We start from the raw sequence: 23453 nt of genomic DNA on the forward strand, positions 1-23453 counted from the left end.
CATGGATACTCTTTTAAGGAAATGAGAAACGAAGAATCAGATAATAAGTGCTAACTGTGACTAACAATCATCATTTAACAAGGCCTCCGTGACTCTTCTATTTTTGGTCTATGAAAACACAAAAAACGCGAATATCCAGAAAATTATAAATCCAAATTCATTCTTACATACGAAAATCATAATGAACTCTATTAAGCCGGAAAAAGACAAAACAGAAGGAAATAGCACAAACAAATTAATTTCAGTTCTCAATAATTTCTAAAGTAAAATCTGACCTTTTAAACTGCAGATATGAGTTGATCGCTGAGGATGGGTTTTGCAGCTAAAAGGATCAGCAGGATTAAGTTCAAAAGTGGATCCAACTTTTGTTGCCTCATCGTATCTGTGAAGCAGAACACAGCAACCCTGATGCATCCGCCCCGACCAATGCAAGATCACACACTGTACACAATTGCCCTTCCTGGCTAGGCACAAAGCGACTAGTACAATATGGGCACGATACATCCTTCTGCCCTCGGTAAATAGGCACATAAGTTGCCCCGCATGTCACAAATGGATTTCTGAAATCATAGTTCAGCTGAGAAGCATCTGTCATGTTCCTCTCAGCAGCTTGAAGTACTTGCCTGGCTGTCTTCGCTTGATTCTCATTTGTGGGGTTTGTTTCTAGCAGTCGCCGGGCAAAGTTACCTGCCGTAGCCAGGTTCTTTGCCTTGTAGCAGACAGTCATTGCATTCAGCAGGGCAAGTCTTAGGTGTGGTAATTGAAGGTTGCAGTGGGTGAAGTAGGCAGCAAGCTCCTGCTGGCGTACTGGATTGTCTTTCATTTCTCTTCGCTTAAGCTCCATCTGCAGACCAAGAACATACTCCTTGGCAATAATAATTAGCTCCTTGACCTCATCAACTTCTCTCCTTGACTCCACAACAATCAACGGAATAGTATGAAGAATGCTGAGGAAGAGCCGGAGTGCCTCAGTAAATTTTCCAGCTGTTGTGGCCTTGTAACCAGCCTTCAGCTTTTCATCCAACTGAGAGAAATTGAATACCAGGGCCGGCGGACACCTAACATTAGGACTAGCAGACTCACTCCATCCCCTCTCAACTGCCAACGACACAACTGGAGCGGATGAAAATGCACGAAGATAGCTATGGCTGCCAGTGTGAAGATCAAGAAACAAGGATTTCAAAGGAGAAAAGTTTCTTATGCCAAGTTGTCTGCTCAGCAAACGCATTGCTGTATCAAAATTGCCAGCTGCAGCATGTTCAGCAGCAAGAGAAGATTTCTGAACCCAAATCTGACTTAAAGGCATACCGGGAGTTGGTGCCACAAAAATAGAACGGGCATTGCCAGAAACCTTTGGGGTGTCTGCCTCAGGGGGAAGTTCCAAATCTTCAAGGTCCCAACCACCCTCCTCTTCACTTCCTTCAGCCACTTCCCCATCGTCGAAATTTACACTAACATCACCATTCTGTATACCATCAACATCAACCACATCAAGATCTTCACCCCAATCACCTTCTTCACCCTCCTCTTCATCCACAGGACCCCTGCCAATGCTATCCAATCCACCATCAAATATGCCTTTCATGACTCTCAAAAGGGGCCAATCACCACCACAAGTAACAGGGGTTGGAGGTATCAATAACGAAGGTTCTTTACCCTCTGGCAAAGGAGGGACATCATCTCCCAACTCAGCTGCTAACCTTTCAGCAACATCCTGTAGCCCATGGACAGATGCTGTAATATAAGCAAGAGGTAAGTGACCAGCATTCTCCAAGATCTTAACTCGTTCCTGTATATCACCCAGGTACAAAGCATTGTGAAACTGACCCATAACATCATTCTTAACTTCTGCAATTTTCAGCATCTTGGACAGCTTTTCGATGTTACCATTAACGAGGTAAAGAAATGACAACCTCTCAAAGTTTTTTGTCCTCTGGTAGGCATACTCCACTATACCTGCATTGCCTTGGCGAAGGGCCTCCACACCCAACCTATACCAATGATCTTTGTCATCGATCTCCTTGGCTGATGCAACGGCAATTTGAATGTTCCCGCTCTCTAGAGCCAAATTAAAGCGTGTTTTCTCATCTTTGACAAAATGGAGTGCCACTTCAGGGAACCCCTTCTGTTGAAGATAAGCAATCATGGCCTCACCACAAAGCTGGGAGTTCCGTATCATACTCATAACATGATCATATCTCTTCCGAAGCAGAGATAGCTTAAAAACGTATTCGGTAACATCAATGATGATAGTCTTATTCTTCCCATCACGATCCAGGCAAAATATAGTATTGCCAGAAACCTTAGTTATGTATATAGGAACCTCAAGCGTTCGGATGATTCCACTATCTCCATTGGGAAGGCAGTATTTTACATGGTTTAAGGTGGTGTAAATAAAAACACCATTCTCGTCCCAAGCTCCACTCTTAACACGTATTGTCTCATGAAGAGTGCACTGATGCACAAGCTTCTTGTTAGTAATGACAATGGTATGCTTGCTGAGCAAAGCAACACTCTCCATGTCATTAGACCAAACAACATACTTCACAAAAGGGGTTTGAAGATCACCAAGAATAAGCCTCTGCTGGAGATCAAATATAACTACTCTATCCTCAGACCTACACAACAAGTTACCTGTTCCAGCATAAAATATTGCATCAGTAGGCACAGGCAGACCACTCTTTTTCACCACCTCATTTTTTAGATTCTTGATTAAGACTTGGTTGTTTCCTTTGTCAAGAACAGCAAACCGGTTCCTAGCCACAAATATAGCAGAACTGCCTAGACCTTTCTTTGCCTCATGCAAACTGTCACTCCTAGCAGAACTGTCTTTTGGTACCACATACAATTCATAAGATCCTCCATCCACATCTGAGCAGATAAGAACAGCATTTTCCGTAGGGCTGTAAGAAAGAGTTCTTGGGCTTTGATTCAGACTTGAAGAACCAGGACGCCGAATTGGAATTACTTGTGTCTCTCTTTGAGATGAAAAGTCAAAATACCTTAAAAACCGATCCTTGGCATAAAACAGAGAATCCCCACTCACTGCAAAAGCAGGTCGCTCTTTCTCTAGCTTAAATACAATCATGCCACTGTCATGTCCAGCTGCCAAAACATTCATTTCGGGATGAACAGAAAGAATCCAGAATCTGTCATGTTCTCGCCGGAAAGTTTGAAGTCCAGTTCGCTTTGTTACATCCCACACGCGAATACTCTTATCCTCGGAATTAGATACAACGATATCTTGTTTGGCATGGAACATAACACATGACACATTATTCATGTGCCCTCTCAAGGTATCCACTTCCCAAGCTTTTGTCTCTGCAAACAATTAAACAATTTATTCAATTCCACAATAATTCAGGGGTCTAAATTCCAGTTGAACAAAAGATGAGAACATATCAAGGGCCATGTGTCATACATCAAGCTCAAGAAAAGAAAACCATCAGGTAAGTTCTTACAAAGATTTTAATTGGCCAATAGATATACTTGACAACAAGCTTTGATCGATACATCTGGCAAACGAAATATACATTGGAGAAAGATAAAGTTTTACTATAATTACCATTCATGCGCCATAATTTTACTTGGCGATCATCTGCTCCAGAGACTATCAAAGGTAGAGTGGGATGAAATGCAGCCCAATTTACACCTCTGTCATGACCTTCCAACACATACTTAACAACTGCATCAACACCACCAAAAAGATCTGTGTTCATCTGACTCAACCGTAGAATGTCATCCGCGGGGGAGGCAGTCTTCTTTTTCAAGGAACCAATATCCCAGACCCGAACAGTCTGATCAAGGGAGGCTGACACAACAAGGTCTTCTTTAGGATGGAATGAAGCACACATAACATAGTGATTATGACCAGTCAACACCGAAATGCAAGTTCGTGACTGCCAGTTCCAAATGCGAATAGTCTGATCATCACTAGCACTCACAATCCACGGATGCTCATGATGAAATTGCACAGTACGAATATAATCCAGATGTCCAAGAAGGGTGAAAAGACATCTATGCAACTTGTAATTCCAGACCTTTATCTTGTAGTCATCCCCTGAAAAAAGAAACCATCAATTATTCATATCATTTGTATTGCACAAGTACCCTACGCTTTCTAAAAACAGTCATAGTACATATGGAAATTTTTGATCCAATAAAGTTTTTCAAATTCTGACCTTAGTTGCCCATCTTTTCAGGTTATAGAAAATTTCAAGTAAATAAACACAGACAGTATACCTTTTCTGGAATAATCTACTCACATAAAAGTTTAATATCAAATGCACATGTTGTCAGCAAAAAGTGAAATAAATTTGTTGAGTTCATAAGTTGTGATCAGCTCAGGAATCTGTTCTGCCGAGGACATTCAAGCTAATGTAAGGTACAAAACTGACCTGCTGCAGCTGACATAGCGACTAATCACAGGACTATGGGCTAGTAGAAGATATTTCTGCTTACTTTAGGTTGTGAAAGAAGATTTTTCATTTTCTAAAAAAAAAGGCTCAAAACACAAATAGATTCAAGCTTTGGCAGTACCACGTAGTACACATAAAACCACACTGAAAAAATGTATAATATATGTCATGAATGCATACTGTATAAATCCATCTACTGTTGCACTGACATTCATTTGCTCTAGAACGTCAGATCTAAAATTTCTAAACCAAGCTCAAGTATATGAAGTCTCTATGACTAAATCTAGATCCAAATGCTCATACACACCAGATTTCTTAAATGTCATATGGATTTAAGCTAATCCAATCCCAATTAACCATCACAAATCACAATTTCACATTCAAATCCATGGATCAGTAAAATAATCAACGAGACTTATATACAAATATAAAATGAGAAAAGAAATGAAATCTGAACCTCCAGAGACAAACAAAGGCTGAGACATGTGGAAATGAACGCCGCGAACAGGGCCATCATGTTCGTCGAATCGATCAATCAGGGTTCCCATTCGATAGTCCCATAACTGGATAACGCCACTGTGGAGACTAGCTAAGATCCAAGGCCTCTTAGCGTGGAAACTCAGTCCCTTCACTCTATTACTCTTCGTCTCAAACTTCGTCAACATCTTCTTCTTCTTCTTCTTTTCCTTTCTCTCCGGAAGCTAAGTCTCCGCAGAAATCGAACTAAAACCAACGTCTAAATAAATTTTTCCGCGTAAACAAACAGGGATAATCAGATTTGTATATTGAACACATAGATAAGAAGAAATTAGAAATTACCTTAGATCTGATTCAGCATCTAAAATTAATTACAAAAATGAAAGCGCCTTTGTATCTTCGGATTTATTCAAAAAGGAAAGAGAGAGTTTTCGATTCTCTGTTTTCTTTAAGATCTGAGCCCTTTTTAGTGCCAGTATTGCAACTTCTGTGATTTTTCTGTATAGTCTTATGACGGAGGAGACTTCCCTTCCCATTTCACGGTTTTTACGACGACGTTTTCTTGTGAAGGTTAAAAGGTTGATACTACCTTCAGTTACCCGACAACTTATGAAGTTAAACATGGTAAAAACGAAAATAATCTCATTTTATTTTAAAAAGGAAATGCTAAGAAAGGGTAAAAAGTATATTACAACCATTGAATTTTGCCCCATTTATTAAAACAATAGGTAAATCAATCCCTATATATTATATTAAACAGTAAATTGGTCCTTTCTATTAAAAATTTCATCTATGTGTATTGTTAAAAACTGATGTGGTTGGCAGAATAATCAAATAGTGACACATGAAGTGTCATGTGTACCTTATGCCGACGTATAGGAATCAATTTTTAACAACAAAAATAGATGATTTTTTTTACAAAATGACCAGTTTGCTCTTTGATAGGGATGTGCAAATTTCGGGTAAAATTGAATTAATTCGGTTAACCGATCGAATTCGGTTAATCAGTCGGTTAACTGAATTAATTCGGTCGGGGTTGGTTAATAATTTTTTAGAAGTTCGGTTAACTTTTAATTAGGTTCGAAATCGGTCGGTTAACCGAATTAATCGAACTTAATAAATAATATTATAATATATAAGTATTCGGTCGGGGTCAGTCAGTTCGGTTAATTTTTTGGAAGTATAAATTAATCGGTCAATTAATTCGGTTAATTTTTTTATATTTTTTATACTTCTTTTAACCAAAAATAATATATATAAATTTGGTTAATTCGGTTAATCGACCGAATTAACCGAAAAAATTCGATTTGGTTAATTTTTTTTAAAAAAAATTCGGTTAGCAATTAAAAAATTTCGATTAACGGTTAAGAGTTTAAAAGGGTTGGTTAATGGTAGTTCGGGTCGGTTAACCGATTGAACACCCCTACTCTTTGATCTAACGTACAAGAATTAATTTTTCCCTTTTTTTTAGTAGAGGGGACAAAATAGAATTCAACTCCTAATATAAGGGCATCCGTGATACTTTTACGGTTAATAAAGTATCACCTCATTTGCATCATTCACAAAGATTGAGGTCTTGAATTTTGAGAGGTCATTTGGTACGATGGAAAGTTATCATTTTTTATATAATTTAATTGGTTGGAATGTGATTCTAATATTTAGTATGTGAAAATTAGTTTTCTTACCAATCGAACATAACATTCCCTTGAAAGTTGCTTTGGTATGAAAGTTATTTTCTTTTTGATACAAATGTGCCTAGAACTATTAATAGTCTTTCTCCAACCTTTAAATAGGACGATAAATATGTTTTAGCGTGCTTGGACCCGCATCCTCCTGCACTAACAATAATATTGATGCCAACCAAGCTAAGACTCTGTCAGCAAAAAGTTATTTTCCCATGTAGATGGAAAAATAAAAACAATTTTCTAGGATAAAATTAACATTTCTTTTATGTATGTTTAGGATTAAGATTCAAAATGAATGCATTTATTTCATTATAAATATTTTTTAGGTTTATAGGTACAAAAGGCCCTTAAGATAAAATGAAGAAATTAATTAAACCCATTCATTAAATTTGTACTCCATTAAACTTTATTGTTAATAAAAAAATCAATTAAACCCCTTTATTAATGGCTTTCGTCTTTGATCACATTAATCGTTAAAATTAATTAACGGGTCAATTAGATGATGACACATGGCAACCTTTAAATTAATCTTATTATTTCTCATAAAAAAACTATAAAAAATTAAAAAACTTTAAAAAATATATTAAAAATAAAAATATTAAAAACTTTCTATAAACTTTTAAAAAATATAAAAGATTCATAAAAAAGTTATAAGATTCATAAAAAAAAAAGTATACATATGATTAATACTTATAAAACTTATAAAAATTTTCAGTAATTATAAAACTTATAAAAAATTCAAAATAAGTTGTAATAAATTATAAAAATTACAATTTTTAATAAAATTATAAAATATTAAAACGAATATAAATTAAAAAATTCATATATTGGTTTTTGATATTAGAAATTAAATTCCTGAATTTGAAATAAACACATGTCATTAGATCAATAATTGGATGATGGGAATAGTAGTCAGAATTATTGTTGTTAGAATTGGATTGGATCAACCCGTTAGATCGAGAATTGACAAGGGTACCGATCCAAGGGAAGTCATTAGATTGGTTAACTTGAAAATCGATACGAACCAATTGAACCGTTTTTTTTAATTTTTAAATTTTTTTTGAAATTTTTAATGATTTATTTAATTGAACTTAACGGACCGGTCTAACTAGACGAACCGACAAATTGATAGTCTAATTGACCAGGTTATGAAAACTTGGTCAGAATATTACATGCTCACATATGCTAATATTTGCAACTGTTGGATAATGAAATTTTGGTTTTATAGCATCTACTTTTATAAAAAAAATACTTTATATCATACAAATACAATACTTAACAAACAGTTTTCAACTTTTCAAAGTCCAAATTATTGTACTATACTAATCTTAAAATATTGAAGATAAAATTTTTAAAAATAATAATAATTTATCGATAAAAAGGAGAGGATCTCGCTATTATCATTTTCTTTGTAGAAGATTGAGAATATTTTATTCAACATAAAAAAGACTCTAACGATTTGACAACTGTTCACATTATCCTACGATTGATATGATGTCATGTGTTCATTATAATTTTAGGAGTTCGGGTTTGAGTTCCAGCATTTGCAATCTAATTTTTGTCCTATTCTTTATCTATACATGCTTGGGATTGCATTGTCTTTATAATAATCAAACTTCAAAAAAGTAGCGATTTTATAAAACAAAATGTGTTCTAAATGAATCGACTACATTATACCGCAACATTAATTTCAATACAACATTGAAGGAGGGATTAAAAGATAACATGGCAACTCGTGTCATCAAAATGACTGCAGAGAGTTGTACCTACTACTCGCATTTCTATTAAATACAGGTCAATCTCAATATTTTCAAGACTTGTACGGTATGACCCAAAAAAACCAATGTCAAAAACAGAGTCGGTATTAAATCAAGCTGTTATGGTTTCTTTTTGGTTAAAATATTCCATACTTCTCTTTATTTTTTTTAAAATTTAATATCTAGTCTCTAAAAATATTCCATAACTCTCTAAAAACCGGTATCAAATTTAGTTTTATTACTTTTTAAATTTTAAAATTCAAGTTTAACTGTTAAAATTATTTTGTTAAATTCAAGTTTATTAGTCATTTTTTAATAACATTGCCATTAAATGAATAATTTATTTTAATTTCAAAATGCCACACCAACAAATTTAACAATGTTAACAATTAGACCCAAAATTTAAAATCTGAAAAGTAGGACTAAATTCCAAGAAAAAAAAGTACAGGGACTAAATTTAAAATTTGTGAAGAGTACAGGGACCTATGGCATATTTTAACCTTTATTTTTTTTCCCAAAGCAATTAATCATTACCGAAATAAGCAATGAAATGGAAAATGGCAAAAAGCATTGAGAGTTCAGTTCATAGCAATATAGCATTATAGCATTACCTAATAATTACAGTGATTCAGTCAGCAACATGGTTTTGAGGCTTAATTACGTATACACAAAAATCAAATCAGAAGCAAAATTATGGAGATCAAGGAAGGGGATCAATGGAGGATAACACTGCCTGGAACTCTCCAATACTCCCATAGCTTCTAGAAGAGCATTCATTGTTGCACAATAGAACTGTTCAGAAAATGTACATTTCATGCCTCCAAATCTGCAAATTGCCATTTCTTCTTTAAGGGGTAGAATAATTTTCATATATTCAGCATGCTGAAAATACCTATGCTGTATTGCCCTGAAGAAACTGGACAACCTCCTCTGCTCTCGATTCAATTCCCTTTAAATATTCAGTTAGAATACGTTGCTGGTACGAGCCTCCCTCCTGAGAGAGAGAGAGAGAGAGAGAGAGATTAGTGGAGTGAAAAGGGAAAAAGAGTGAATCTACAGCCAATAGGAAGTCAAGGCAAAGGGTGTCTCTTACAGTTCGGATTAAAGTCCGCTCAATCCGTTTCTTGATTACAGCATAAAAATCTTCTGCTGAAACTTCTCCTTTACCAACAGCTAATCCATCAATTAAAAGCTTGTTCCATTCTTGCTCAGGAGCTGAAAAACAGTTCAAGAGTTCATTTATAAATATGAATAATATCATGTCATCAGATGTATGATGCTAAACAAGATAAGGAAACCTTTTATCACTGTTTCGAGAAACTGCTCAGCCTTCAACACTTCATTCCCTGCACCGAAAATATATATTGCTTAATGTCTCATAATCAAGAAACTAAAAATTGCTGCATAGCTTTGTGACTAAAGGGTGATGCATGGAAAACTCAATGAAAAGATAAGAGTATTGCCTTTCTTCGCATAACTACGCTTTGAAAGAACTGTAGAAGCATAGAGCTGCAGAACCTTTTGCAACATAGCCTGAAGGCCTGGCTTATCCGCATCTTCTTTCGCCTGCAAATTACTAAAACATATCTTACCATTTTAAGTAAATACATTATGAGGCGAGGTGAACCTCAGCATTGTTGTAATCGAAGTTTTATAATCATATATACCATTGAAACTTCGGAGAAGTACAGTGTCAGTTCAGATATAAACAAATTCAAGCAATTCAACATAAGTTGATGGTCCAAAAGAGATAAGATAGATGAGCATGAAATATCCATAACAATTTCTTTCACCGGGACAGACTCAAGAAGAGTCGATGTATTAACATACCGTCTTAAGCTACAAGCAGAACGGTTTTTATTACCATCAAAACAAAATGAAATAGGCCGCAGAATGTACTCACTTGCCGTAATTGTGCGCTGACTTCTGCAAGGAAACCTTCGTCTAGTTTCCCTTCCTGCTCCATTTGAAATACTTTCTGACAAGGAAAATATTCTTAGATGAACCAATTCTTTAGTGGAATAAAAGATACAAAGTAACAATTCGTATCTAGTGTCAAAAACCTAGGTTGCTTCAATTAAGTATCTCAGCTGCCTATCTTAAGGGTGATATAGATGAAACAAAACTAAGTCTGAGAAAATTATTCAAGCATCTGAAACATAGAAGTAAATCATCCATATAGACCCCAAAAACAGATTGATGATATTTTCTAATATACTTTCTCCATTGTTTTGAGAGCCTCGGGATCTTTAGGAGGCCAAGGAGTCTCTTCCTCCTCGTTGACTACAGGTTCCAAGATCTCCTTGAGAACATCGGTTGCTGAATCAATCTTTTCCTGTCAAAAATGGAAAAAAAAATCAATTAGAAATAGTGACAAAGGAAAGAACAGAGCTTTCCAGTAACCAAAGTTCTTTTCCTTTTTATCTCAAAGAGAGAGGTACATGGGTCTTGTGAACAATGCGATCGACTATGCTCATTACAGCAGTAGCCAATTCCTCATAATCTTTCTGCAGGAGGAAAAAACAAAATCTATATAAGAATTACAAAACGTATTGACTATAATGAGGTCAAAACACACAAGTATTTTGAAACATTAGAATTAACCAACTCAAAAACCGTGCTTTATCATCATCGGATTTGCAGGTGTCACTTCTTGCAGCAAGTCGTATCCAGAAGGTCTCATTGAACGCAAGGATATTTTCAACGACAAGTTTCTGAAGCTGTCCACATGAAAAAGCCAGCAAAAACAATGTTATGAGAAAATAAAAATAGTAAGCAGGCACTATCACATACAATCTGCAACTCCAAGTAATAGCATCCAAATTAATTTGGGAAATAGAAAGAACTGAACCACATGTCAAGTATGAATAATTCAATATAAGCATGGTTAGATAGATCAAAATGCTGCCCAAAGTGACAAGCCAGTGCATATGAAGACCAAATCAATGCAAGCATATCATTTTCATTTACTAGTAAAAGATTAATAGCAAGCTATTCCCAAGCTCGAATTCCATCCAAACTTATTAGGTGGATAGTGGTGTTATGGTCTTTGTTCACGACCCCTTAAAACATTTCATCCAAATCAACACACTTGCCACTAAAACCGTTGTTCCTTAAAGGAGCAAATATGAAAATCCATTCTCCAGACTTTAGCTTAATAGCCATAATGGAATCTCTACCAACATACATGCACATGAAATTGCAGGTGGTTTACAAAGGGAAAAGAATGCTTACTTCACTCGGGTTTGCCTCCCTCAGCATATCAATGAGTCTATCCACTTCTACAGTCTTCTTAAAAGCTTTCTCGGCATCTTGGTTGACTGCACAGATCAAAGTTCTCCTGTTTTATGAGGATTCAAAATACTAACCATCAATATAACATTACCAACCAGATCAAATTGTAGTCACCAAAAAAAAAAGAAAAGTTTTTGAGATGTTATTATGAAACTGGAGTTCCGTTAAATGAAAAATACGGCGTAATTATTTTACCTCCTTCTCCTCAACTCTATGGAAGCTGTTGAAGTAAAGGGTTCGAACCTCTCCTTTCTGGAAAGCCCAAGGTTCCAATCTTTAAGGAATGGACTTTGCAATACATTGCAATTAAACACCTATTTAATAAATTCAATCAGAGAACAAAATTTGAGATAATTAACACCATGGGATTATTTTTTTTAAAAATTTACTATTACAAATACAATAACAAGTACCATATAACTATATAACCATATAACTATATATATATCCAAACAACTAAAACAGAGAATCAAATCAGTATAAATCACGACTAACGAAGAAGAACCGAGAAAAATCATTCAAAACAGAAACATGACATACCGTCTGTTAGAACAGGAAACTCACGTGTTATAATTACACATAGTGATACTCAAACTTGGTAGCTCAAAGCCACAAACCTTTCCTTATTACATGGGACATTTTAGATTTCTTTAAAAAAAGGAAACTTAAAGAGGATAAAATAATCAGTTTCATTGAAAGATGTGTACCCTTATCATAAAAAATAAAAAAAAGTAGACATGAACGGAAGCAATTCGAACGTGTTAAGAGGATTTGGGTAGTAACTTTCAACCTAAAACAAGCAAAATTCAAGCACCCAAAGATGGAAAGTAGACAAATTTCACAAGACAATACCTTGCGATATTTTGGAAAGTAAAAAGAAAGGGTCGGACGTGGAAGAGTAAAGATTGAAGCCATTCGGGAAATGGCGGTAGAGTAGAGCAGAGCAGAGGCGCTAGAGACCGTTCAAGCTTGAGCTGCCTAAGCTAAAACCATGAACCAAATCTTCTTTTCTCCTTCATTGAAATTATACCGCAGGTGATTGGCTGTGACATTCACGCGAAGTCGCGTCGCGTACCGCACAGTCTAGCTAACTATGGTTTGGGCTGCTAAGTGGGCCAAATCGGGCGTCTTTTGAAGGGTACACTTGGGCTAAAGTGGAACAATGTTATTGCCACCCATCTGAAATCAACTTGGTATTTTTCTTAGCTTTATATAAAAATAAGTATTCAAATTATGTAATTTTTCTCATTTATTCCTTATCACTGTTAATTCCCCTTAAAAAAATTTAAATCAACCAAAATATCACACGTGGTATTTTAATTAATAAAAATATCTAAAATAAAATTAAAAATAAAAATTTAATCTCTTTTTTCCCCTTCCTTCTTCTTAATTTGAAGAAGAAAATCAACCTGCCATGGCTCAAAATAAAGAAAAGGAAGGTTTTTTTCTTCTTCTTAATTTGAGTTCTTAATATTTGTAGAGAATATGAAGATGGAAGGAGAAAGATTGAGAGATTATTATTTTTAATTTAAATTTTATTAAACTTAATTTTAAATATTTTATTTAATTAAAAATATCAAATTTTATAATTTGATTGGTTCATAAGTTGTTTTTTAATAAGAGTTAACTATTGAGCCCTAAAATAGTGACGGGTACCTAAATAAAAAAAATTACATAGTTTAGATACATATTTTTCATATATTCTTGTTTTTTTATAAAAAAAATTGTTTTTATTTTATTAATTACAAATGTAGAGAATATTGGCTTTTTTTTATCTGAATGTTGTAAAAAATAAATTAATACAACCTCCCTTACCAATTCCGATAACAAATCTAAATAAGAGATGTCACATTAAAGATTTTCAATAACTTTTCACAACATTCACACTTAATTTTTTATTATTGGACTTAATTTCAACCTTTTTAAAGTTTATTTTGATGTTTTATATCTATTCGAGCTTATTTCATAGCCTTAAAACTTAATTTTCTTAATTTTGTTTATTCTCACTGATTCATCATAAATTCATTCAAACTCAAATAAATATTTTAAATCACATGTAAATAACAACCAATCTAGCTTATATTTTTTTATATTTTCACTTAATGCTTAATATATTTATTCAAGTACTTGATTAAATTATGATTTCATTTTACCAATGATAATCTATTTAATTTCTACTACCTAATTTAGTTTGCAACTTAAAATTTTATTATTTAATTTCCTACACAATTATTTATTAAATATTTCATGAAATTAAGTATATAATTATTATATTTATATTTATATCTAAAGTGTTTTAAAACTTACAAAACAATCTCTATTTCTCAAATTTTATAGTTTTTGTAAAACAGTGTCTATAATTCATTTTTTACAATTTTTATGATTTAGCCCTTAAAATTCCAAAATTTTAAATTTCTACAATTTAGTCTCTAAATCAGAATTCAAAGTTTTCTAGATCAACCTAGTTCCCAGTTTGCACAGTTTTGCAAAACAATGTCATTTTCTAAAAGTTTTCAAAATTTACAACTTTATAATTTAATCCCTATAACCTCGAATCATATCAAACAATGTTCTCTTTTCAAATTCTCATATTCCATAATCACACAAATTAATTTATGCATCCAAATTCCCAACTTCCACCTCCCAACTCTTACAATTCGAACTTTTCATTCCTTTTTTTACAATTTTTTCCTTACTTATCAAATTCATCACTTAGCAACTCATTTTTCAATCTTACTCATCCAAATAACATTCAAAATAAATATTTTTCACTTCCAACATAATAAATACATAATTCCATCATTCAAAATGATTAAATTCCAATTTTAAATATTCACAGAAAAACACCCACACTTTCTTACTAGTAAAATTCTTATTGATAATTTTATATTTTGGGATCCAAGCTAAGGTAATCAATTTCATATCAGTTTCAATCGTACCTGTTGGTGCACATCATCTCGGTGGTAAACCAAAACACCCAACTTTTTACGCACTAGTGAAAGTTACAACCCATACCAATCACACCAACTTGTTTTGCCAAATCTTAGTTTTATCATTCAGGATCACACATATCGTTTGGTGCATGAATAAAGTTGAAAAAATGGAAAATTACATATATGAAATAATCTTGTTGTTTAATGTATTGGATAATCTTATTGTTTGATGTATAGGATAATCATTTCTTTTTCTTTGTTTATTTTGTGTTAGAAGTTGTATGACCTAAATTCCTATTAAAATAATATACAAGTGGCAACATAGGGGGATTTACGAGGGCGAAGGCCACAACCCATCGTAGATCCCCAATAAGCAAAATATTGGACTGGGGTCGGAACCGGGGGTGTGGGGGCCAGAGGTCACCACGGTACGGTACAGGCTGCACAAGTAAAATCCATATAGAAGTTTACTTCCTCTATTTGATGTTTATCAAAATAAGGTATTTTAATCTTACTGTAATTACTTTTATTTGACTTTAATTAGAACAAGGTTTTTAAACCTATAAATAGTGTATCATTCGAATTCGACATAGTGAATTTTCTTTTATTCTGCCCATGATTTTTCCCGAAAAGGTTTTCACGTAAAATTATGTGTGTTCTTTTTTTTTCTCTCTTTCTTTGCAATTAATTGTCATTATTGACATTCAATTTTAACATTTTGAATATGTTGAATGATGAATTTTTATTTGTGAAGTTTATTGGTGTGTATTTTATATAATTGATTAATATTTTATATTTGAACTTTATTTAAGCTCGTTCATTTAATATTTGTAAAAAAATTATATAAATATATTAAATATTTAAAAAAATATTAATAGTTTCAAACAATACACAAAATAAATCTATATTGATACACATTAATTTGGTTAAATTCTAAGGACAGTCCCTATACTTGTTGATTTCTGTGGATTCAGTACCTCTACTTTTATTTTCTCAAACTTTACTTTTCAATTTGCTCATTTTCAGTCTATCCATTAACTTTTTTTCGTTAACCTTGTTAAAAAAATTAGGTACAATTACAAATTTAGCTCAAAAACGGCTCAACCTTTACAACTTTTGTCCATTTGCCCATGCTTTTTTTTTAAATTTAATTATACAAAATTATTTAAATTTTTAAAATTTTATAAAGAAATTTTTTAAAAAATTATAAGATTTTCCCCAAATGTGTCAACAAATTAAAGATAGAAAAAAACAAAACTTACTACTAATTATTACTACTAGAGATTATAACATGCAATTCTCATTCAATGAAAACAAGTACCATGCATATTTATAAAAAAATCAATGTTAATGAATCTAAATATTAGTAAAAGATGTTGTAAATATTAATATTTACATGTATGATATATTGTTACATCAAATTTTGGTCAAGGAATTTTGCCTAATTAATAGTTAGTTAGGGCTTTGGGACTAAATCATAAAGTTTAATCGCTATAGATTTTTAATTGACTAAAGGCTTGAGGACTTAAATAACAATTAGAGGTCCAAAATGGTAATTAAAACATTTTCATAAGGAGTTAGTAGTGGATGATGACATTAGCCATTATAAATGTTTAAGACGTGATTAGATTAATTAAACTAACAAGGTATAAATATAGAGTTAGTGGCTTCTTGTCATCATTCTCATCAAACTTTCCCCTCCTATAGCCGAAAGTTGAAGAAGAAAACCCCAAGCTATTCTTTTTCATTCAACCACAAAATTGGTATGTGCTTTAAGTCATTTGTAATTTTTATGAATTGAGGTCATGTGAGCTTGATTTAACTAGCACATGTACTAATTTGTGAAAATGTTAAAGTTTTAGAAAGTTGTCATTGTTGATTCCTTGAAGAATTAAGCTTGAAATTGATAGGTTTTAAGCTTAGAATATTAAAAGGACTAGATTGTAAAGTTAATTTAGCTTGGTTGTTAATTTTGTTACATTAGTGACCAAATTAAATAAATGAAAAACTTGTTATGAAATTATGTTTGAGATAGAAATTATAAGGTCCCTAGTGAGGATAATTAAAATCAAATTTTAAATTGAGGCTAGAAATTGAAAGTGATAACTATTTTGAGTTCAGGGGCTAAATTGAATAAAATGTAAAATTTTACGGATATTGAAAAATAAAATTATAAAGGTTCATACGTATAATAGCATAGAACAAAAATATTTGGTATTGATTGATGAAATAAATGATTGTTTAGATCAAGATTCGGGGTGAAGTGGAATTGATCGAGAAAAAGCTAAAATTGTGGATTAGTCCCTGCAATATCCACTTTACATATTTTGAACAGGTAAGTTCATATGGAACTTACAATCTATTTTATTTTATGCATGACTTATATTTGAATGTATCTATATATTAGAATTGAGTAGAATTAGTGAATTTGACACAAATGTCTTAAATTGATTGAATTGTAATTATAGGTTATATTGGAATAGTACAGGGTGTGAATACGAATGTTAATTGATTATACAATCCGTAAATGAAAAATGAAATTAGGTGCAAGAATTGGTATTGAAAATTATACAGAAATGATGCTTAAGTGAACTTAGTAAAATGTTAGGATACGTATGACATGCCATTAGGGTTATACGTGAGCTTTATCAGGGGTTACACATATTATTATGAGATCTAGAATTTATTGCAGATTCTCGGGTTTTATATATCGAAGGTTTAGCCCAAATGAGTAACCTCGATATATGTCAACTTGTGTGAGCAACCCTGGTATACTGTCAGCTTGTGCAAGCAACTTATTCCTGTGTATCCAAGTCCATTTTACTATAGTTCCATCGGATGATATTCAATTTATTGAAAATGAAAATGAAATGGTATTTGACAATGTTTAGTATATGGATTTGTAACAGGCTGATTTTTCAGTAGTGTCGAAAACAGTGGTTCAAGGCCACCAAATCTAGTGAGTAAGCTTGTAAAATTTAAAACAGTCAAATATAGTTTTAAAAAGGTTTTTGAATTGGTACTTTGTATTTTATAATGATTTATTAGGTCAAGTGGTTTTAGAAAGTGAGGTATCGGGACCTCATTTCTATAAACTGAGCCGTAAATATTTTTATAAATATTTATGGAGTGTCATTAAGGTAGTATTAAAGTTTCGTTAAAATTTTTTTACATTTCGATAGCTAATTAATTAAAAAGAACTAAATTAAAAAAGGTGCAAAACTTGTTAATTATAAGAATTAAGTGATTAAATGGTTTAATTAATAAATAAGAAAGGACTTAAGGAATAAATAAACCTAAATGAAGAGTTGAGGCGGTATATGAAAGAAAAAAATAGTAAAATAAAGCCTTTAATGGTAAAATTGTAATTTTTAGGAAATTAAAATGAAACAATTTGAATTTAAAGTTTTATAGACAATTCATCTTCTGATTTTAGGCCAAAAATAGACATAGAAGAGAACTTAAGCTAGTTTTTCATATTTTTGCTTCATGTAAGTTCAATTCTTACTCGTTTCCTGTTTTTTTATGTTTTTGAGATTGTTACAATTAGGTCCAACTAAACCTTACCTTTGTTTTTGATTTTATTGAAAATTTTGGAAGTTGCCATTGATGGATATTAGATGTTTTTGAGGAATAACATGGATTTAGAACTTTGATTGTGTTGTATGATGATTTTATAAAGTGATTTTGTCAAATATTGATTTTAGGATTAAATTATGAAAATATCAAAATATTAAGGTTTGATTGTGAATTTTGGCTTATTAGGGGCTGTATAATGGTTTAAAATTGATTAAGAAAAAAAATTAGTTAATTTGATACATTAACTAATTAAAGGGTTAAATTACAAAAATTGTAAAAGTTTGGAGTAATTGTGTAAATTTGAAAAATAAAATGGTATTAATTGTGAAATGAATTTGAAAGGAAATATATGCTAATGAATAAGTAATTTTACATTTTAGATCAAGATCCCGTATATACTTATGAAAAAGGAAAAATAGCAGAATAGTTCCTGAACTTCTACAATTACTACAATTCAATCCAGGTAAGTTCGTACGGTTAAAATTTTTAATATTTTGTATAAATTGATGAATATTGTTCTATTGTTGGAATTGAATTATTGTTGGAATTATAATATTGAATTGGATTTCAGTTTGAATAAAACGCGGGATTTGAGTACATTTATATTTTGGTGTATGATGATATTAAAAGGAGACAATGACATTTTTCCTAAGTAAACCGGAGTTCATCATTTGTTGCGAACTCTCGTGTTTTACTTTCTGTTCAGCTCTTATGAGCTTCTGTTCAACTCTAATGAGTTTCTGTTTAGCTCTTACGAGCTTCTATTAAGCTTTCGAGCTTCTATTCAGCTTTTATGAGCTTCTATTAAGCTTTCAAGCTTCTGTTGGCATATTCAGATAGACCAGCTCTTATGAGCTTCTGTTGACGATGTATTGTAATGGCCTAAATTCAAGGTTACCGGAACTGTGGTTTCGTAGCCACAAATCTGATTTAAAGAGAAATTTATTTTAATATTTTTGCATGAATACTGATATGATAGGAAAATCGTATGAAAATACCGATAGAAAAATTTTACCGATTTAGTGGTTAGTTAGAAAAAGAAATTATTGAAGAAATTAGGTAAAAATAAGGTATCGAGACCTCGATCTCATAAAACCGAGTCAAAAATATTTTTATAAATATTTATGAAATGTTAGTAATATGGTATTAAAATTTCGTTAGAAAATTTTAATGTTTGGGTAGTATATTAAGTGAAAAGGACTAAATTGAAAAGGTGTAAAAGTTACTAGAAGGATTAAATAGCTCAATTGTTAAATGATGAGAGATGTAAATTACAAATAAGCCCAAAAGGAGATATTTTGGGCGGCATAAGCTGAGAAAAATCAGGAGAATTGGTGAAATAAAGGTAAAATGGTAAAATAACAAATTTTACTAACATAAAAATGGGACCAAATTGGAATATCTAGAATTCTCTTTATTTTTCTGCATTCTCATCAGCCAAAAACGCCCTAAGGGTTTATTCAAGCTGGTTTTTCATAATATTTGCACCAAGTGAGTTAATCATTGCATTTTTCTTGTAATTTTTGTGTTTCTAAGACTTTTACAACTAGGTCCTATTACTAAATTCATTAGTTTTTGATTTTATGAACGAAATTGAAAGTTTCTATGAATATGTGTTGGAATTTTATGATGAAATAGCATGAAACTGAATTTTTAATTTGTTTATGAGATGATTTTATTAGGTAATTTCAAAAGAAATTGATTTGTAGGACCTAATTGTGAAAAGGTTTGGAATTAAAGTTTAGTGCCAAAATTCTGATTTCCAAAGGTTATAAAGTAGTTTAAAGCGATAGAATAAAGTGTTAATTGAGAAAAAAAAATCAGCACAATTGAGAGGTTCATTGAGCAGGGATGAAATTATCATTTATTGAAAGTTTAGGGGAAATGGTAATTAACATCATGCACTAAAACAGTTTTGGACAGCAGCAGTAGTCTAACTTTGAAAAATCACAAAAAATTTTAGAGATCAAATTAGAGGATGAATAAAATATAAAATTAAATCTTATTGAGTCTAGTTTCTTATAAAAGATACGGTATAAGCAATGGAATTGTAATTCATGAGATATAATAGATTTTGTGAGACAATGTTAGAATGACTTCGGGTTCCCCTGTTCTGATTTTAGAAAATCATCAAAAATTGGAGAAAAATAATTAGGGGCTTAAATTTACATGTTTAAAATCCTTAATGAGTCTATTTTCAAAAGAAACAAATGAGAACATCATCCAAATTCTGTACAATGAGATAATTAATTTTTAGTGAAGAGGGGTCGGAACTATCGAATAGTGAAATAGAGGAAACTTTAAAGAATAAACTGTACTTATTGGCTAAACAAAAAATTCTGAAAATTTTATGGTAAGAAGATATATGAGTCTAGTTTCAGGGAAAATTATCGGATCTTAATTTGGAGTTCCGTAGCTCAAGATATAAATAATTTGGTGACTATGACTCAGTGAGACAACTTTGAATGCACTATAAATAATAATGAAATTATAGAGAATGTTACATATGAACATGAAATGTATTAGATTAATGATTAAATTTATTTATTTAGATCCAGAAAATTCAAATACGAAGCTAAATCGAGGAAAAGAAAAAGTTCGGGATTAGTAGATTTTTTTGTTTATGAACAAGTATCGAGGTAAGTTCGTGTTACTTGAATTATATTCTTAAATGCTTAAAATGTTTGTTATTAATGCGAATATGATTTGAATGTTCATTATATGAAATTTAATGAAACATTGATATATTTGATAAAAAGGGGAAGAAATCCCGGTTGAATAGAAGGAAAATTCGATGGATCTCTAAAAAGGAATTGACAGTAAAAAGGATCTAGCCCGGACGGGTGATCCTATCCTGATATAGCCCTCCCGAAAAATATGTGGAAAATGGATTTAGCCCGAACGGGTAATCCAAATTAGGGTCTGAATTTAGCCTGAGCTGGTCATTCAGATCCAAGCTCATTAGAGTAATTGTCGTTGTAGGGGATTTAGCCTGGACTGGTAATCCCGACAATACTGTATGAGTTTATATTACAGGGGATTTAGCCTGGACTGGTAATCCCGCTGTAAGGATGAGGTTCGCGGGAGTGTGCTCTTTGAAATGGAAATGTGCGCACATGAATATGAATTGACGGACCTGGATTTGTACACTAAAGTGTACCCCTGAAAATCCATCAAAATTTCGAGAAATTCAACGGGATAAATATGGAAAAATAACAAGGAAATAGAAATCATGGTATTGATGAGCTCATCAATCATGGTATATATATTATTGATACATGGCAATTATTGAACTAACTTGAATGTTGAGTTTGTTCATGTTAAGAGAATAATGCATTGAATGAATGTATGAATGTTTATTGCATTGTATTGAAAATATTAGGTAAGTATAATTCTTGTTACATGAGCTTACACAAAGTGCTTACCCTGTTTCTTTTTCCCCTGTTTTGTAGTGTTAAGAGCTCGGAGGTCGAATTCGGTCAGAGACGCATTACACTATCAACATAAAGAAACTTTATTTTGGAAATCAATGGCATGTATAAGCTAATAAAGTAAATGTTAATGTGAAATGAATGTAGGGTTAGCCATTCGTATGACTAACAAATTTTGGTTTTGGTATGTGATGAGGTTATCTTATGAATACGTTAAATCTATCTTGAAAATATATTGAAATGGATTGGTTGTGTTGGATTGGTCTCAGTTTAAAATTGCAGGGAAGATTAGATATTTATAAAGGGGTTATATTGAGTTCAAAAAAAAAAATTTGGGATTTTGCGAAAAATTTCTTATAGTTTTGATTTAATCTCGGTTTGGTCCCAATGTATATTTTGGGCTTCGGAGGCCCATCCAAGAGACGTCATGACATGTTTCGATAAATGAATAGTATTTAACTCGTAATAACAAAAAATTAATTTGGTAAAATTTGGTAATGCCTCATACCCTATTTCGGCGACGAATACGGGTAAGGGGTATTACATGTACTCTTATCTGTAAGTCGTTCTTTGAATGGAAAAATTTCAGTAAGGTGATTTATCTAATGAATTTGAAAGACATGTTATTCATTTTTATATTGATTTGAAAACGGATGTATTTATTAATAGAACTTATGAATGACAGGAAATTGTCAGTGAATGACAGGGAATTGACATGAATGATTTTATTTATTTGACTTGTTATAGTAGGTTCGGTAAGATTTTTGTTTAAACCGTCGAATTTACTAAGCTTCATTAAGCTTATTTGTATTGTTTAATGTCTTTGTAGATTTTCAGAAGGTTGGACGATTGGATCAGCACTCAAGTCACACTATCCAGCTTATCTCGATAATTTTTGAAACATTAAATACGGTTTATATGGCATGTATAGGCTTTTGTTCGATTTTGATCAAAATTTAGCTTATGTAAATATTATGAATGATATTTTGTTTATATAACAAACATACATATTGAGATGAAATTAAGGTATGAGTGTGATGTTAGTATAAGTGATATATATATGTATATAATTGAGTTAAAGTGAATTTTGGTAACTTGGTTAGATAGGTTAATTAGGTAAGTTTGGATACTTGGTTGACATGTTTTAAGTTGTCATATGAGATGCCTAAAGGCATATTGGTTGTAGGTGGTGATAATACATGTTTAAGACCTAATTTTAACTTGTGTTGAAGGTTTTGGTATGGCTTGCTGATGTGCAATTTTTTGAGGTTAGGTTGGTGTCAATTTGGGTGAGAAATGTGGCTTAGAAAATGATCTATTTTCGTCCACACGGGTAGAGACACGGGCGTGTGTCTCAGCCGTGTGTCCTCTGTATATCTCAAAAATGCAAGTCAGTATGTTCGCATGGCCTAACACACGGGCGTATGACTTGGTCATGTGACCTAAGTCAGAGAGTTACACGGCTGGGACACAGCCATGTGTCCCTATTTCGAATACCCACACGGCCTGAGACATGGGCGTGTCTCTTGACTGTGTGAGCCACACGGCCTGGCCACACGGCTGTGTGACCTCTACAGTATTGAAATTTTTGAATAATTCTTAAAAATTCTTTGAGTTTTCGATTTAGTCCCGAATTGTTTCTAATATGTATTTTAGGTCTCGAGGACTCGTATAAGGGACAATATGTTTAATTTCAATTGGTTTCCGACATGAATGTTAAATTATATGAAATATCTGTTTTTTGATCTATAAACTCCGGTAATGCTCTGTAACCCTGTTCTGGCGAAGAATATGGGTTAAGGGTGTTACATGGATTGTTACATGACTTTGATTCTAAAATACATCTAATGTATTTGATTGGTGATGCATGTATAGATAT

The 23453-nt window shown here is 32.4% G+C and overlaps 2 protein-coding genes across 5 annotated transcripts; both read right to left on the bottom strand.

Annotated features, from left to right (window-relative positions):
- Positions 1 to 73: 73 nt before the first annotated feature.
- LOC107945013 (coatomer subunit alpha-1) lies at positions 74 to 5463 on the bottom strand. 3 transcript variants are annotated; one of them, XM_016878821.2, is made up of 4 exons: positions 5238 to 5463; positions 4876 to 5141; positions 3566 to 4060; positions 74 to 3321 (listed from the first exon to the last, which is right to left on the bottom strand). In XM_016878821.2, exons 2-4 carry the CDS (start codon positions 5081 to 5083, stop codon positions 374 to 376), a joined length of 3651 nt encoding a protein of 1216 aa, XP_016734310.2. In that variant the 5' UTR covers positions 5084 to 5141; positions 5238 to 5463; the 3' UTR covers positions 74 to 373. The 3 variants fall into 3 exon arrangements, with proteins under 3 accessions (XP_016734310.2, XP_016734311.2, XP_016734309.2); XM_016878822.2 differs by having other exon boundaries at positions 4876 to 5127; positions 5238 to 5426; XM_016878820.2 differs by having other exon boundaries at positions 4876 to 5154; positions 5238 to 5425.
- Positions 5464 to 8919: 3456 nt separating this feature from the next.
- Positions 8920 to 12690, bottom strand: LOC107944997 (uncharacterized). Of its 2 annotated transcripts, none has more exons than XM_016878815.2 (12): positions 12484 to 12690; positions 11827 to 11945; positions 11572 to 11677; positions 10959 to 11057; positions 10779 to 10844; positions 10556 to 10672; positions 10241 to 10315; positions 9801 to 9903; positions 9636 to 9683; positions 9431 to 9552; positions 9230 to 9331; positions 8920 to 9163 (listed from the first exon to the last, which is right to left on the bottom strand). In XM_016878815.2, the coding sequence occupies exons 1-11, from the start codon at positions 12544 to 12546 to the stop codon at positions 9230 to 9232; spliced, it is 1020 nt and encodes a 339-aa protein (XP_016734304.2). In that variant the 5' UTR covers positions 12547 to 12690; the 3' UTR covers positions 8920 to 9163. The 2 variants fall into 2 exon arrangements, with proteins under 2 accessions (XP_016734304.2, XP_016734297.2); XM_016878808.2 differs by having other exon boundaries at positions 8920 to 9179.
- Between the last annotated feature and the right edge of the window lie 10763 nt (positions 12691 to 23453).

Source organism: Gossypium hirsutum, chromosome D12, assembly GCF_007990345.1.
Source record: "Gossypium hirsutum isolate 1008001.06 chromosome D12, Gossypium_hirsutum_v2.1, whole genome shotgun sequence".
NCBI lineage: Eukaryota > Viridiplantae > Streptophyta > Magnoliopsida > Malvales > Malvaceae > Gossypium > Gossypium hirsutum.

Bases quoted from the DNA above. Each gene is read 5' to 3' on its own strand.
- LOC107944997 (XM_016878815.2), bottom strand. From the start codon at position 12,546: ATGGCTTCAATCTTTACTCTTCCACGTCCGACCCTTTCTTTTTACTTT. The intron at 11,946-12,483 runs GTATTGTCTTGT...TTTATTAAATAG, and splicing joins ACTTTCCAAAATATCGCAAG to GTGTTTAATTGCAATGTATT. The intron at 10,673-10,778 runs GTACCTCTCTCT...CATTTTTGACAG, and splicing joins GCATTGTTCACAAGACCCAT to GAAAAGATTGATTCAGCAAC.
- LOC107945013 (XM_016878821.2), bottom strand. From the start codon at position 5,083: ATGTTGACGAAGTTTGAGACGAAGAGTAATAGAGTGAAGGGACTGAGT. The intron at 4,061-4,875 runs GTTCAGATTTCA...TTCTTTTTTCAG, and splicing joins GCCTTTGTTTGTCTCTGGAG to GGGATGACTACAAGATAAAG. The intron at 3,322-3,565 runs GTAATTATAGTA...AATTGTTTGCAG, and splicing joins AAAATTATGGCGCATGAATG to AGACAAAAGCTTGGGAAGTG.